Source organism: Scyliorhinus torazame, chromosome 16, assembly GCF_047496885.1.
Source record: "Scyliorhinus torazame isolate Kashiwa2021f chromosome 16, sScyTor2.1, whole genome shotgun sequence".
NCBI lineage: Eukaryota > Metazoa > Chordata > Chondrichthyes > Carcharhiniformes > Scyliorhinidae > Scyliorhinus > Scyliorhinus torazame.
Genome location: NC_092722.1, coordinates 187375229 through 187392802, shown reverse-complemented (window position 1 = coordinate 187392802; position 17574 = coordinate 187375229). Strand labels below are relative to the sequence as shown.

The 17574-nt window shown below is 50.3% G+C and overlaps 1 protein-coding gene across 1 annotated transcript in view; it reads right to left on the bottom strand.

The window, feature by feature from the left end:
- The window catches only part of loxl4 (lysyl oxidase-like 4), a 177305-nt gene that overhangs the window by 6263 nt on the left and 153468 nt on the right, over positions 1 to 17574 (bottom strand). Inside the window, exons 12-14 of the mRNA XM_072479622.1 lie at positions 14724 to 14839; positions 10345 to 10481; positions 4051 to 4162 (exon numbers count right to left, since the gene is read on the bottom strand). Coding sequence (XP_072335723.1) covers positions 4052 to 4162; positions 10345 to 10481; positions 14724 to 14839 — 364 coding nt within the window. The 3' untranslated portion in view covers position 4051. The remainder of the gene's footprint in view (positions 1 to 4050; positions 4163 to 10344; positions 10482 to 14723; positions 14840 to 17574) is intronic.

The following is a 17574-nucleotide window of genomic DNA, read 5'->3' as shown; positions in this document are numbered from 1 at the left end:
TGATTGAAGTCACAGTAAATCGCTGAATGCTGCCCGATTAATATTAAATAGGTTGGCTCTGATCTGTGAGATAACGTGACCGTCTTTAACAGCCAGCTACCAACTTCCTGTCTGAAAACCAAGCATAAAAAAGAAAGACTTGCATTCACCTAGCACCCTTCACAACGTCAGGACACCTCGCCGTGTTTTCCAGCCAACAAAGAACTTTTTGGGAGGTGATGACACTGTTGTCGTGTAGTAAACGTTTTTTCAAATAAATTTAGAGGGCCTATTTCATTTTTTTCCAATTAAGAGGCAATTTATCGTGGCCAATCCACCTACCCTGCTCATCTTTGGGTTGTGGGGATGAAACCCACGCAAACACGGGGAGAATCCCGGGACCTCGGGAGGCCATATTCGGGGTGTCGGACCAGCTGGGGTTGGAAACCTGCGCAGAGGCCGATGTTTTAGCCTTCGCCTCGTTGATCGTCCGAAGGCAGATCATGTTAGGGTGGAGATCAACCTCTCCACCCTGTGCCCTGGCGTGGCGGGGGGGACCTGCTGGAATTCTTGACGCTTGAAAAGGTCAAATCTGAACAGAGGGGAAGGATGGAGGGGTTCTACAATTCATGGGCATTATTCATTCTGCACTTTCGAGAATTGGATCACATCGAACATTGGAGGGGGGCAGCTGGGAGGGTTGGGGGGAGGGGGGCGATGGGTGTTAATAGTAACTATGGGTGATTCCTGATTCCTTTTTGTCGTTTGTTTATGTTAACATGCGGGCCAATGTCTGGGGTTTGGTGGGAGGATGGGATCGTTGTTGTTGATATGGGGATTGACATTTGTTACTGATAATTGTTGGGTGTAAATTTGGGAGAAAATGTGAAAAAGGAGGAGAATAAAAAATATTTTTTAAAAAACAAGGGGAGAATGTGCAATCTCCACATCGATAGTGACCCAGGGCCGGGATCGAACCTGGGAACTCGGTGCCGTGAGGCAGCAGTGATAACCACTGCGCCACCGTGCTGCCCTGTCGTGTAGCAAAGGTGACCGCTGATTTGTACACAGGAAGATCCCAGAAGATACAGCGAGGTCAGTTTTTGTTTGGAGTGGCTTCTTCCCGGACACACGGGAGACCTTCCTTGCGTCTTCTTGAAAATAGTGGCAAGGCATATTAGGGAAGGTCAGCATTTGTTGCCCATCCCTAATGGGAAGACGTGATCAAGGGTGTTGGGACACATCAACACAGATCAACAAAGCAATTAAAATTCTAACCATGCTTCGGGATTTACCTCTGGGGTATAGAATTCAGAAGTAGTGAAGTTAAACTTGTACAGGACTCTGTTTTGGCTAGATTGTGGGTCTTGTATCTCTGGCTAGACCACTCTTATGTTACAGGTACTGTGTAGACTCCATAATATAGAAATAGCATCCAAACGGAGGTCTGAATCGCAATGCAGCACGGCCTGGACAACATTCAGTCTGGAGGTGATAAGTAGCAACTAATATCCGTGCCACACACGTGCCAGGCAACGACCATCTCCAATAAGAGAAAATCTAACCATCTCCCCAAAACATGCAATGGCATCACCATCACTGAATCCCCCCCACTATCAACATCCTGGATGTTACCACTGACCAGAAACTGAACTGGACTAGCTTTAAAAAATGCTGTGGCTACAAGAGCAGATCAAAGGCTCTGTGGAGAGTAACTCGTTTCCTGACTCCCCAAAGCCTGTCCACCATCTACAAGACACAAATCAGGAGTATAAGGGAATCGTTTCCACTTGCCTAGATGACCAACAACACTCAAGAAGCTCAACATCATTCAGGACAAAGCTTGATTGGAACCTCATCCACACCTTAAACATCCTCTCCCAACACTACTGATGCCCAGTAGCAGCCGTTTGTACCATTTACAACATGCATTGGCAGGGACTCACCAAGCTTCCTTCCCAAGGGGCTGTTTAGCACAGGGCTAAGTCGCTGGCTTTGAAAGCAGACCAAGGCAGGCCCGCAGGAAATAGCAACTTTAGACCTATGGAATTCCTAACTGATCTCAAATCCGGTTGCTTGATCTGGATAAACAAGAATTAAATATCCCTACCCCTGTGCACGCCACCCCTCGGCCCACCACAATGACGCCCCCCCCCCCCCCCCCCCTCTCAGTTCCCCCTAGTAAGATTTGTTGTGAAACTTCCTGCACATTATCAGAATAAGACCTGGGGCGAAATTCTCCGGAAACGGCGCGACGTCCGCCGACTGGCGCCCAAAACGGTGCCAATCAGACAGGCATCGCGCCGCCCCAAAGGGGGCCAGCCCCAACATTGAGGGGCTAGGCCGGCGCCGGAGGAATTTCCGCCCCACCAGCTGGCGGAAAAGGCCTTTGTTGCCCCGCCAGCTGGCGCGGAATGACATCTCGGAGCGGCGCACGCGCGGGAGCGTCAGCGGCCGCTGACAGTTTCCCACGCATGCGTAGTGGAGGGAGTCTCTTCTGTCTCCGCCATGGTGGAGACTGTGGCGGAGGCGGAAGGGAAAGAGTGCCCCCACGGCACAGGCCCGCCCGCAGATCGGTGGGCCACGATCGCGGGCCAGGCCACTGTGGGGGCACCCCCCGGGGCCAGATCGCCCCACGCCCCCCCCAGGACCCCGGAGCCCGCCCACGCCGCCTTGTCCCGCCGGTAAGGTAGGTGGTTCAATTTACGCCGGCGGGACAGGCAATTTATCCGGTGCCGGAGACTTCGGCAACCGGCGGGGGCGGGATTCACGCCAGCCCTGGCGATTCTCCGACCCGGCGGGGGGGGGGGGGGGGGGGGGGGGTCGGAGAATGTCACCCCAGATTTCCAGAAAGAAATTGGAAGTATGCCCTAATTAAAAAGCTTGTATGTCGCCCAGCCAACAAAACCTGATTACTTTTGTCTTCTGATAAGCATGGCACCGTTCCAGCGTTTATGTGATCACGTTAGAACTTCCCAATAATTGCAATATTCAGGAACATTGCCTCTCTTTCATTAAATCAGTGTCAAACCAATTTCCTGTTTTGTTGTCCAGTCAATCTCTTGCTTCTAACTTCAGATATTGTTAGAATCGACACTCAGGGGCTGTTTAGCACAGGGCTAAATCGCTGGCTTTGAATGCAGACCAAGACAGGACAGCAGCACGGATCAATTCACGTAACAGCCTCCCCGAACAGGCGCCGGAATGTGGCGACTAGGGGCTTTTCACAGTAACTTCATTTGAAGCCTACTTGTGACAATAAGCGATTTTCATTTCATTTCAATTCAACAGCAAGTCCCAAACCACTACCATCTATAATGATAAGGCCAGCAGATGCCTGGGAGACCACCATCAGTAAGTTCCCCTCCAAGTCACTCACTAATCCTGGCTTGGAAATGTATTGGCCGTTCCTTCACTGTCACAGGGTCAAAGTCCTGGAACCCCGTCCCTAACCACTCTGTGGGTGCGCCTACATCACATGGACCGTTGTGGTTCTAGGCAGCAGCTCACCACCACCTTTCCAAGGTCCAATTAAGGATGGGCACTAAATGGGCCACATCCTGTCAACGAATGACGAAAAGAGAGGATGAGATGAAGCAGCTGGAATGGAGTGTGGAGTATAGTTGTGAACGGCCTGTTTCTGTGAGCTATATTCTATGCCACTGCATTCTCAAAAGGATACTGATTTAATGAAATTATTCTGCATGTTTTACTTTTATGAAGGAGGTTTTCAGGTTCAACCTGAAAGTCTGGATTTTGATCACGGCGCCGGGATTCCAGGTTCGATCCCGGCTCTGGGTCACTATCTGTGTGGAATTTGCACATTCTCCCCGTGTCTGCGTGGGTTTTGCCCCCACAGCCCAAAGATGTGCAGGGTAGGTGGATTGGTCGCGCTAAATTGCCCCTTAATTGGAAAAAATGAATTGGGTACTCTAAATTTTTTTTTTTTAAAGTCTGGATTTTGAAACAGTCTTTAACTATTCCTGTCTGAATCCGGGTAGCCATGTGTGGACACTCTCCGTGATGGCAACAATGATTTTGACACACAGTCTGCAATGTGGAGTTACATACCTCATTCACAACCATGCATAAAGATACGGGAACCATCATATCTACACTGGCACTTCACGATATTATTGGAGAAGTCCGACTCGGCCACTTCGCCATTGGGATTGATGTGCACCTGGGTGAAGGAGAGAGGCAAAAATTCAGGACTTTTCCAGTTTGTGCGTTTCCTTGGAACGGGAGAAGTCAGCACATACATTCACAGAGTGTCAACCACGTTCTCACCATAGGCCTTCTGTCTGAAAGCGACCAATAGGTCAGGATAACTATGGCAGTGCAGGATGATAATAATAATCTTTATTATTGTCACAAGTAGGCTTACATTAACACTGCATTGAAGTTACTGTGAAAAGCCCCTGGTCGCCACACTCCGGCGCCTGTTTGGGACCACTGAGGGAGAATTCAGAATGTCCAATTCACCTGACAAGCACGTTTTTCAGGACTTGTGGGCGGAAACCAGATTGCACGGAGGAAACCCACGCAGACACAAGGAGAACGTGCAGACTCCGCACAGACAGTGACTTAAGCCGGGAATCGAACCCAGGACCCTGGAGCTGTGAAGCAGCAACAGTGCTAATCACTGTGCTACCGTTCCAGATATTTCACTGCATTACACAGCAAGAGGCAATATCCTATCATCTACATCTCGCCAAATTATCCTCTGCATCTTCTCCCTCGTCCGTCCTCATCTCCATTTCTGCTGTATTCCTCAATGTTAGCTCCAGATTCTATTTCCAATGCCCTCTGTTACATCCCATGTAAACTCCAAATATTTCCTAGCACCTGTGTCCCCCTCCTGCACGAAACCCTGGGCGGGATTCTCCCATTCGGCGGCAGAGTGTCCACGCTGTCGGAAACGCCGTTGCGTTTCACGACGGCGTGAACGGGCCGCTGGGAGTACCGATTCTGGCCCCGCACTGGAGCGGTTCACGCCACTCCAGCCTCCCATCCCGGCGCGAATTGTGCGCCGCGGGATCCGCACAGGCGCAGTGGCTCCGGCACCAACCCGCGCATGCGCGGCGGCCTCCCTCAACGTGCCGGCCGCGACGCAACATGCCCTGGCCGTTCAGCGGCCGGCACGGTAGAACGTTTATTAGGAGGCAGTGGCGTAGTGGTATTGTCGCTGGACTCGTAATCTAGAGACCCAGGTACTGCTCTGTGTACCCGGGTTCGAATCCCACCCCAGCACATGGTGCAATCTGAGTTAAATAAAAATCTGGAATTAAAAGTGTAATGATTTTGGGGGCAGCACGGTAGCATTGTGGATAGCACAATTGCTTCACAGCTCCAGGGTCCCAAGTTCGATTCCCGGCTTGGGTCACTGTCTGTGCGGAGTCTGCACACCCTCCCCGTGTCTGCGTGGGTTTCCTCCGGGTGCTCCGGTTTCCTCCCACAGTCCAAAGATGTGCAGGTTAGGTGGATTGGCCATGCTAAATTGCCCTTAGTGTCCAAAATTGCCCTTAGTGTTGGGTGGGGTTACTGGGTTATGGGGATCGGGTGGAGGTGTTGACCTTGGGTAGGGTGCTCTTTCCAAGAGCCGGTGCAGACTCGATGGGCCGAATGGCCTCCCTCTGCACTGTAAATTCTATGTTAATCTAACATAGACCTGGGGTGCGAGAGGCCGGCCCGCCGATCGGTGGGCCCCGATCGCGGGCCAGGCCCCATCGGAGGCCCCCCCTGGGGTTGGAGCCCCCCTCCCCCCCCACAGGCCACCCCCCAGTTCCCGCTGGCTGTGACCAGGTGTGTACGGCGCCGGCAGGACTCTGCTTTTTTAGAGCGGCCGCTCGGCCCATCCCGGGCCGAGAATCGACGGCCCGGCTGCGTTCAGCGGCCCGCAACTGGCGCCGTGCCAAACTCGCTGGCGCCAGTGGCGCGATTCTCCACTCTGCAGAGAATCGCGTGCATGCGGTCAGGGTGGCGTGGCCCGGTTGTGGGGATTCTCCGGCCTGGCCCCGGGCTGGTAGAATCCTGCCCCCTGTTTCTCTCTCACTCCGATCTTCGATGGCTACTTCCTAATACATTGAATCCAAAATAATTACACTGAACTCCAGCATCGAAACTGGCCATTGGTCTTTGCTGGCATTGATACTTCACGCAAGCCTCCCCAACCTTACTTCACCCCACCCTATCTGATTGTTCTTTTGTTTCTGTCTCCTTTCTTGATTTATCCAGCTTCCCTTTAAATGCATCCATTCTATTCGATTCCACCATTGCAAGTGGTAACGAGTACCACATTTTAGCCATTCTGGACAAAGAGGGAAAGTCAATCTTATATTTCTGACCCTGAGCTTTGGATGTACCCCCCCCCTCCCACCTCCACCCCCCCCCCCTCCCCTACCCCCCAGTGTAGAAACATCTTCTCCATGTCTGCCCATTCAAACCTTTCATCGTTTTAAAGGTGTGGCGATTGTCCCTTTTAAGGGCAACACAGCAGAGTAAGGGTCACCTGGCAGGGGTGACCAATCGGGATTCAGGGTGGGGAATCACCCCAGGGGGAGGAGTTCCCTAAGGCATAGACATTCCAGAATTGGTGCAGACATGCTGCTGCTCTTGTATTTCCTTGTAAATAAACCCTTTGCTCTTCACCTATGAAGTCTCTGAAAGAGCATCATTGCAAAGGGCTTCTATCAAGACCCCCACGCCTTCTCCTTTGTCTGGAAAAAAGTCTCCAATCTATTCATTCTTTTCTCATAGTCCTAAACTCTCAGCTCAGATATGATACACAGAATCCCAAATTTTATTTGGACCTTTGCTGTCCTCTGGGACTCCTACAGCCCTCACTCCCTCCCTCCATTCTGCCACTAGTGCAGCACATTTCACCAGTTGTCCATGACACAGTGATGCTGACTGTTCTCCCATGTCGTCCCACAGTGCCCACCTTGGAAAACCCTTTCCATCTCCTCAACCATGCCCCTCAGTGACCCCGTCTAATTTCCCAACACGGTGACCAATGTCAAACTTCTTCACGTGGATATTTGATAAGTTAAATGTAGTGAGTTGTTAAAGTGGAATGATAGTTCAGACTCTGTAATATCTGCTTAATGTACGCTCAGTAACACAGAAACGCTCACAGAGTACCAGTGAACTTGCTGCCTCACTGGGATGCAGCATCTCAGGCCTTTCTGACTGATTGGCTCTGTGGTGTTTGTCCTGGGGAAGGTGGCATTCCCGAGTGGCTCCTTTCACTGGAATACAGCCAGACAAAACAAAGAAACAAAGAACAAAGAAATGTACAGCACAGGAACAGGCCCTTCGGCCCTCCAAGCCCGTGCCGACCATACTGCCCGACTAAACTACAATCTTCTACACTTCCTGGGTCCGTATCCTTCTATTCCCATCCTATTCATATATTTGTCAAGATGCCCCTTAAATGTCCCTATCGTCCCTGCCTCCACTACCTCCTCCGGTAGTGAGTTCCAGGCACCCACTACCCTCTGCGTAAAAAACTTGCCTCGTACATCTACTCTAAACTTTGCCCCTCTCACCTTAAACCTATGCCCCCTAGTAATTGACCCCTCTACCCTGGGGAAAAGCCTCTGACTATCCACTCTGTCTATGCCCCTCATAATTTTGTATACCTCTATCAGGTCGCCCCTCAACCTCCTTCGTCAGACCAAGACCTTCAAGTCGGACTGGGAGGTATCCACAGTAAGCCAATCCGGGAAGTGACACCAGCCGCATGCCGCTGAGGACCTACCAGGATCCAGTTGCTCTGAATCTACCACCCAGATCAACCATAGAATCATACAACACAGAGACAGCAGTGATTAGCACTGCTGCCTCATGGCGCCGAGGGCCCAGGTTCGATCCCAGCCTCGGGTCACTGTCCGTGCCTGTGCAGGTCTCACCCCACAACCCAAAAGATGTGCAGGTTGGTGGATTGGCCACGCTAAATTGCCCTTTAATTGGAAATAAAATAATTGGGTACTCTAAATTTATTTTTAAAAATATGTAGGCCGGGATTGTCCAATCCCGGGGCCAAGTTCTGACGCTGGCGTGAAAAGCGACGGCAACCACTCTGGCGTCATTCCGATAATGCGGAATGCTCCCCTTCCTAAGGGGCTAGGTCGCCGCCGGAATGGCCCCCGCAGCTCCAGCCGGCGCGGACCGGCCACCGTGATTACGCGCATGCTTGAAATGGCTGGCGTGGTACCGCGCTTGCGCGGAACGGCCGGCGTGATACCGCGCATGCGCGTGGGTTCCCATCTCTGCACCGGCCCCTGGGCAATATGGCGGAGCCCTACAGGGGCCCGGTGCGGAGGAATATAGGCCCCCGCAGAACCAGCCCGCCCGCTGATCTCTCGGCCCCGATCGTGGGGCAGGCCCCCTAGGTCGGGTCCCCCGCCCCCTCCAGGACTGCCCCCGCAGACACACCTTCCAGGTCCGGCCGTGTGGGACCTGAGTCACCCACGCCGGCGGGATTCGGCCGAACCCGCCGGCCACTCGGCCCGTTGGGGCCCAGAGATTCACCGGGGGGGGGGGGGGGGGGGGCTTTCAATGGCCCCCAACCAGCACGGCGGCGATCCCACGGGTGCCCGAGAATCAGCGCCAGAGAATAGGTAAGCCGGCATTGGGGCGGCGGGGCTCGATTCTCGCGCTCCCCCCTCCCCCCCCGGGGCTTCTCCAACCCGGCGCGGGATCGGAGAATCCCGGCCGTAATCCCGTAAATTAAATCAGCTTCCACAGTGTCCTTCCGAACAGCACATTCTACATCACAACAACTCGCTGCGTAAACTAAAGGGCCCTTACTCTTCATTCCCTTATTCCCCATTTCCTCTGTTTTGCCGTTATCATTTTTGATCCAAGCGTGTTTAATGGGCTTGTACCTTTAAGTCGAGCAGAGGAAGTGAGGAAGTCAAAAGTTACAAAATAGTAGGAGACTGGTGCTAGCTTTTGAACAGCAGAACACATTAGACATTTTGGCTGCCGAGAGATCGGAGGGATTGGGTTCGATTGGTTGGCTGGTGGCCAATGAATTGCCAAAGGTCCATTCTCTCCAGGTGAAGGATGTTCCTCACTCGTGGTCCTCCACACCGTCTCCAAGGTCTTGGTATCCTTCCTAAAGTGTAGTGTCCGGAATTGGACCCAAGTCTCCAGGTGAGGCCCAACCAGTGATCAATCAAAGTGCTATTTCTCCTTCACCGCAACAAGTTGCCCCAGGATGGACATGGGGCAGGGAGGGATGGAGACTCCAAATTTTAAGGGTATTTAGGGAAGGGCAACGAATGCCGGCCTGACCAGCGAATTACCTCCAAATAAATTTTAAAACCATCAAGGCCGGAATAGTCTGGTAATTCGTTGATGGCGGAATTCTGCCCCTCCCCCCCCCACCCTGGCAGCACACACCCGCCTGTGGGTTTCCTGGTGGTGTTTTTTGTGGCTTCAATTGAAAATCCCATTAACAGTGGCAGGGCATCCCAAACACCAGCGAACGCAGCGCCGCCCCCCGCTGTCGATAAACATGCAGCTAGGAGGCCGGAGAATCCCGCCCCAGGCCTTCATGAGAGGTGACATTGTATAACACGACAACACCTGTAGATCAAAATGATATAAAACTCTTCAGAAATCTTGACAGAGTGGGCGTTGAAAGGATGTCTCCCCCTGGCTGGAGAGTCTAAAACTAGGGAGCCAGAGTCTCAGGATAAGCAGTCGACCATTGCAGGCTGAGATGAGGAATTCGGAGGGCTGTAACATTTTGGAATTTTGACCATAAAGAGCTGAGGAGGCTCAATAGATGATTGAGCAATTTCAACTGAGATTGGTAGATTTCGGAGCCCTTAGGGATAAATATGGAGAGCATGTGACTAATATTGGGCAGCTCGGTAGCGCAAGTGGATAGCACTGTGGCGTCACAGCGCCAGGGTCCCAGGTTCGATTCCCCTCTGGGTCACTGTCTGTGTGGAGTCTGCACATCCTCCCCGTGTCTGCGTGAGTTTCCTCCAGTGCTCCGGTTTCCTCCCACAGTCCAAAGACGTGCAGGTTAGGTGGACTGGCCATGATAAATTGCCCTGATTGACCAAAAAGGTTAGGAGGGGTTAGTGGATTACGGTGTAGGGTGGAAGTGAGGGCTTAAGTGGGTTGGTGCAGACTTGATGGGCCGAATGGCACTGTATGTTCTATCTTCTAAGGGAAGTTGAGAAGATCAGCTAAGGTGGAGTAGGCGGGAGAGCTGGATGGACGACCTCTACTCCACGTTTTAATATCCACGTGTTCTTTTTAAAAGTGAGACATACAAAATATTACCACATGGGTACAAGAGTCCGGCAGTTACAATGTAAGAGAGTTGCGTGATTTCCATACCTGAAACACATAGTTTCCTGGTTTAAGGTCAGTGATGTCTATCCACTGACAATCGATGTCATGGCGGTACAGATCATAGCAACCCATGCTGATACCCTGGTCCCCGAAGTTGGCACATGCATATTGTTTGTAAATGCCTAGTGGAAAGGTGAAGAGAGGAAAGAATGAATTGAAAAATCACATTGGTTGCAGACGTACGACAACTAGTTCCACTGGTATCATCCTGCATCTGGCATGCCCCCATATGTGGTCAAAATGGTAGCGAGGGCTCTTGGGATAGGCGGGAATAACCAAATACACTCTGCACTTCCCTTCCTGGGCTGCCCAGCACTCAGAAATATTATCTACAATATGTTACCATTTCAGCCAACTTCATTCCTTCAGCTTAGTCCCACCCCGCCCAATTTCCCCCCACGACCAGCATTCTTTCCAAAACCTGTCGAGTTATGTCTCAAGCTCACTCGCACATTTGTCCCGCGGCCCTTTCTCGGTGATGTAATTTGCAATGTCGGCTGACGAAACTGCACGCCATTTCCTCCTTATTCCCCAAATCCTACATTTGTCACGTTGCGAGGTCTGAGCACTCTGCCGCAGCGAGCAGTCGGCTGGGCGTGGCCGCTTCAAAAACCTCAGCCGCCTCCCTCGAAGTCGCAGCCACGGAGGTCCACCGCACGGAGACCACACAGCCCGCCCTGCCTGCGGCAGCTCTTTCCCCGCACCTTCATTCTCGCGTCCTCTGGGTTCAGTTGGAAAGTACTCCGGAGACTTAAGCATGGTACCCAGGCTGTCGCTCCTGAACAGTGCAGAGGGAGTGCTGCACTGCCGGGCTAGCTGTGATCACTGTTATCTGTGGGAGCTTGCTGAGCAAAACAGGTTTCTCCTACATTGCAACAGTGACTACACTTCAAAATTAATTTATTGGTTGCAAAGTGCGTTCAGGTGCCCGAAGGCCTTTCTCAATACTCGGGGGGCATCTTACCGGTGGCTGCTTTTGAATTTTGAGAAGATATAGTATCATATGTCAGTGGGGTTGCTCTTCGGGTGTCGCCATATGGGAGGTCAAAACAATATGGTCTGGAGTGACGTTGACCTGCTGCCGTTAAAGAGGATAAAGCTCTCAGGAGTCTCCGGGAAGCTCTGCGCTATTTTGGTAACGATTACATTTTGGGATAAGTAACAGGGTTGAGCTGTACTCTTGTTTCCTAATCCCAGCAGGAAGCTGCCTCCACACACACACACACTGAAATCACTTTCCCAGGACAGGCAGCACACTCTGATCCTCCGGATATTTCCAAGTGCTGTCGTCAAATTCAGACGGATGGCTCCCATTTCCTCATTCAATCCCTCATTCCACATCTCCGGCTCAAAACACACATGGACTTTCAATCTGTTTCAAAAACATCAGAATCCCCAAACTCTCAGGAGACGGTTGCTATCGTTGCAACCAATCGGTTTAGTATTCGGGTTGCATTTTTCCAAGAACAAAATAATTTGAAGGAAGTGGTCTTTGCACTGGCTCAGCTTTTATTTTCTAATGCTCTCATGGGTTGTGGTCATCGCTGGCTGGGCCATCATTGAGTGTCCATCTCTAAATGCCTTTGAGAGGGCATTTAAGAGTAATCACATTGCATGTGGATCTACAGTCACATAAATAGATCCACATAGATAGGATGCAGAGCTGGGCTGAGAAGTGGCAGATGGAGTTTAACCCTGAAAAGTGTGAGGTTGTCCATTTTGGAAGGACAAATATGAATGCGGAATACAGGGTTAACGGTAGAGTTCTTGGCAATGTGGAGGAGCAGAGAGATCTTGGGGTCTATGTTCATACATCTTTGAAAGTTGCCACTCAAGTGGATAGAGCTGTGAAGAAGGCCTATGGTGTGCTCGCGTTCATTAACAGAGGGATTGAATTTAAGAGCCGTGAGGTGATGATGCAGCTGTACAAAACTTTGGTAAGGCCACATTTGGAGTACTGTGTACAGTTCTGGTCGCCTCATTTTAGGAAGGATGTGGAAGCTTTGGAAAAGGTGCAAAGAAGATTTACCAGGATGTTGCCTGGAATGGAGAGTAGGTCTTACGAGGAAAGGTTGAGGGTGCTAGGCCTTTTCTCATTAGAACGGAGAAGGATGAGGGGCGACTTGATAGAGGTTTATAAGATGATCAGGGGAATAGATAGAGTAGACAGTCAGAGACTTTTTCCCCGGGTGGAACAAACCATTACAAGGGGACATAAATTTAAGGTGAAAGGTGGAAGATATAGGAGGGATATCAGAGGTAGGTTCTTTACCCAGAGAGTAGTGGGGGCATGGAATGCACTGCCTGTGGAAGTAGTTGAGTCGGAAACATTAGGGACCTTCAAGCAGCTATTGGATAGGTACATGGATTACGGTTAAATGATATAGTGTAGATTTATTTGTTCTCAAGGGCAGCGCGGTAGCATTGTGGATAGCACAATTGCTTCACAGCTCCAGGGTCCCAGGTTCGATTCCGGCTTGGGTCACTGACTGTGCGGAGTCTGCACGTCCTCCCCGTGTCTGCGTGGGTTTCCTCCGGGTGCTCCGGTTTCCTCCCACAATCCAAAGATGTGCGGGTTAGGTGAATTGGCCAATGATAAATTGCCCTTAATGTCCAAATTGCCCTTGGTGTTGGGTGAAGGTGTTGAGTTTGGGTAGGGTGCTCTTTCCAAGAGCCGGTGCAGACTCAAAGGGCCGAATGGCCTCCTTCTACACTGTAAATTCAATGATAATCTATGATTAATCTAGGACAAAGGTTCGGCACAACATCGTGGGCCGAAGGGCCTGTTCTGTGCTGTATTTTCTATGTTCTATGTTCTATGTTCTATAACCAGGCCAGCATGGCAGATTTCCATGCAACTAGATTGTTAACTTTAAATTTGTATTGAATTCAAATTCTAAATTTTTATTGAATTCAAATTCCAAATGTTTATGAATTCAAATTCCAAATTTTTATTGAATTCGAATTCTAAACTTTTATTGAATTCAAATTCCAAATTTTTATGAATTCAAATTCCAGTTTTTAAAAAAAAGTCAAATTCATCTCCTGTGCTGGGATTACAAGTTCAGTCAGAATACCACTGCCTCCCCGTTTCCAAATTTAGTTTTTGCAAATTATATACATTTGTTTTTCTATGATCCCTGCAAAGAGCTCTTTGAGTCATTTTTTAAAAAAAAATGTCAAATTAAGGGGCAATTTAGCATGGCCAATCCACCCACCCTGCACATCTTTTGGGTTGAAGGGGTGAGACCCACGCAAACACGTGGAGAACGTGCAAACTCCACACGGACAGTGACCCAGGGCTGGGATCGAACCTGGGTCCTCGATGCCGTGAGGCAGCAAAGCACCAACTCCACCAGACACAGGGACCTTTTACGAACACGGAGAAAAAGCTGGCCGCCTACTGGAGGACAGCCTTCTCTGAGGCAATGTCCAAGGTTGTGGGGGTGAGGGTGAAGTCATACCCAAATGTGGCAATCTTCAGGGTATCGGAGCAGCCAGAGCTACACATGCGGAAGGGGGCCGACGCCCTTATTTTCGCTTCCCTAATCGCACGCCGGAGAATCCCGCTCGGCTGTCGATCGGCAGCACCGCCCACAGCTGCAGACTGGCTCGCTGACCTCTCGGAATTTCTCCCGCTGGAGAAGATCAAATACGCCATCCGAGGATCAGAGGAGGGCTTCCTTACTGCCTGCGGGCAATTTGTCGGCCTGTTCCAGAATCTGTTCGAGGCCAACCAGTAGAAAGGGAAATGGGAAGGATCAAAAAGGGACAAGAAAGAAGCACAAGGAGGAATGTTAGGGATGCACAACCCAGGGGGTAAGGGGGGGGGGGGGGGGGGGAGGAGGCATATAGCCTGAGAGGGACAGTGAGACAACACTAGGGGAGGTGGGTGGGGGGGGGGGGGGCAAACCTCCCCCTCCCCCCACACATCCACAAAACAGACACAGCGGAAGCCAACGGAGGGAGAAAAGAAAAGGGAGGGGTTACAGGAGTGGAAACAAGGAGAGAGGGGGCATACTCCCTGATCAGCCAGGGAAGGCACCAGGGGACTTGGCCGTGGGGGGGGGGGGGGGGGGGTACGTGCCGAACTAGACGGCAACAACATGTAAATAAAGAAGAGTAAGACAAAGCCTTTTAACATTGTATAATAAATGAAAATGAACGTCAAATGTACAAACTTTAAAAATGCCAATAAAAATATTTTTTTTCAATGAAGTGGCCAGTCATGGGTCCTTCCAATCTTTTTTCCACTGAAAATGAACACAACTCTGACAGACCCTCTGCGCAGCAAGACTCCGCACCCATTGGTTCCCTCCCCGACTCCGCCTCACCCACCATCTCTACTCTTCCTGTGGGCGTACCTGCTTCGCAGCCCGTGTCTTCCAGACAGAAGCTTGCTTTGTGCCCCTCTGCGACTTTGGTGCCATTCATGGAGAAGAGGTCATAGTGCGAGAAGGACTCCATGCTGTGATAGTGCCTGTAAAGACAGTAAGCATTTGGTTTCTGTGAATGCACAAACTTGTGGCTTCATCTGCAAGTTTCAATTCGGAATCAGGACCGCCTCTACCTTCGGCCCAGTTCCTTTACCTCTACTAATTTGTTTTGTTTTCTTCGCAGTTGAAGAGAAAACATAAATCCCATAAACACACCTCAAACCTCACTGCATATAACCGATCAGCTCACTGACATTTCTTTGTGATGTTCCTCTTGTTAGCGTATGGTGAGCTGGGAGCGCCATGGTGGTCATATCGCCATGGCTGCGATATCAGGAGTCAGCAGCTCTGAAAGGGCCACCAGTGGTTGCTCGTACGCACTGCCATTCCATTTGGAAATAGAAAGGAGTTTGAGGCATGATGACCCTCAAAGAGTGGTTTCCCAAGGTGGACAAAGAGGGTGAGATTGAGCAGCAAAGGTTTGGTGAAAAGAGAAAGTTGGCACAGAGGAAAATTCCAATCTCTCAGACTTCCGATACCATTCCAAAGAGCTGCTATGTTCAGCCACTTTCTGGGTGAACCCTGAAAAGCCAGGCACACAAAGTTGGTCAATGCAATGGACACTGAGCAATGTATTATTGACCCTGAAGGGTTTACTATTGGCTTTGTGCCTTCCAGCAAGTTGCCATGCATTCCACCGCGGTAAAGACTGGGTAAGTCTCTCTTCCCGGCTGAAACAATGGACATCCAGCCTAACCTCCGTCATATTTCCCAAAGAAACCTTTGCAATCAGCTGGCAGTCCGTGCCCTCTTAAAGCAGAAACACAGCGGCGAGAGGGAGGAATGAAGGGCTGTGATTAGTGTAGAGATAGTTAGCTGACTTTATAAATAACATTTAAAGATATGTTGCAATTCAGAGAAGCAAACTTCCTCTTCCTGCACAAACAAGCTGTTATTTTGTCAGTTTTGCTGAGTGGATTTTGGGCGTATCAGCGAGTGGCCTGGTGGTACACTCTATCAGATGCTGGATAATTTGACCAGTAAATTGCTGTGGATATAAACTGTCTTAATTAGTTATGTCAAAAATAATTTCACAGCATTGAATTTCAACAGATTATATATATATATATATATATTTACATACATCACTCAGCTCAAAATACGCAGCGCTTCATGATGTTGGCACCACTGTCAGAAGGAAGCACCCAACTGAAAAAGTGACTTTTCTAGAATGCGCACTGGTTTGGGTTGTAGGAGATGGGGATGACTTATCCAGGAGTTCCTGTTTGTAATTCATTTTTAGGGTGTGGGCTTCGCTGGCAAGGCCAGGATTTATTGTCCATCCCTAATTGTCCTCGAGAGGTGGTGGTCAGCTGCCTCCTTGAGCCACGACAACCCATGTGGTGTAGGTACACCCACTGTGCTGATAGGGAGAGAGTTCCAGGATTTTGACCCAGGGATGGTTAAGGAACGGCGATATATTTCCAAGTCAGGATGGTGAGTGGCTTCAAGGGAACCTCCAAGTGTTGGTATTCCCCATGCGCTGCCTATGACCCTTGAGATGATACAGATCAGGGTTTTGGAAGGTGCTGTTGAAGGAACCTTGGTGAGTCACTGCTGTGCATCTTGTAGACGGTGCACACGGCTGCAACTGTGCGTCGGTGGTGGAGGGAGAGAATGTTTTTTCAAAAATATTTTTATTCAAGCCATTTTCATTTTCTATACAACACACAAAATACAACCATCTGTATTCAACTATCATATAACAACGGCTCCCCATTATCTTAAATACCCCACTTGCCCCATTTTATATCCGTATAATAAAACAACAGTAACTATAACACAAAAAAAGCAAAAAATACCACCCCCCACCGCCGCCCACCACTGATGTTTACAGATCCTCAAAGAAGGAGATGAACAATTTCCACCTCGAGAAGAACTCCTCCTCCGACCCTCTAATGGCAAACTTTATCTTCTCCAGATGCAAGGGTTCCGCCAAGTCACTCATCCACCCAGCTCCTTGGGTGGTTCCCGAGCTCGCCACCCTAACATGATCCACCTCTGGGCTATCAGAAACGGCAATGCATCAGCCCCTCTCCCCAGCTGTACTCCTGGATTCTCCAAACCCAGCCCACCCATGGGCTCAGAGCCACTTTCGCCCCCAACATCTTTGACATGGTCCCCAAGAAGGACTCCCAAAACCTCACCAATTTTGGGCAGGGCCAAAACATGTGAGTATGGTTCGCCAGCCCCCTTAAACACCGCCCACATCTATCCTCCACCTCCCCAAAAAACCTGACTCATACACAACTTTGTCATGTCCGCTCTACGCACTACCTTAAATTAAACTTATTCTTGCACAAGAGGAAGCCGCTTTTACCCTCCGCAGGACCTCCCTCCAATCCCCCCCTCCATCAATTACCCCACTCAGCTCCTCCTCCTGTCAGAATATGCACCCATGCACATCATGAGGTAAAAAACAGGCAGTGACAGACACCCAGGTTAGCCAATCAGCACACAGGAAAGAACACAACCAATCACCAGACAGAACACCAGAGGGGGGTTTCCAACTATAAAACACACGAGGCATCAGCACTCCGTCTCTTTCCACTGGTGACAACTGTAGTGACAGTCAGGGTGTATATATCGGTCAGCACCTTCCACACGTGGATCAGAGTGGTCTAGTTAGTTAGAGTTAGTACACTTAGAGTAGTAGAGTGTCAACCCACAGCCAGCTGTGTGCACTGTTACAGAAGTTCAATAAATCGTATTGAACCAA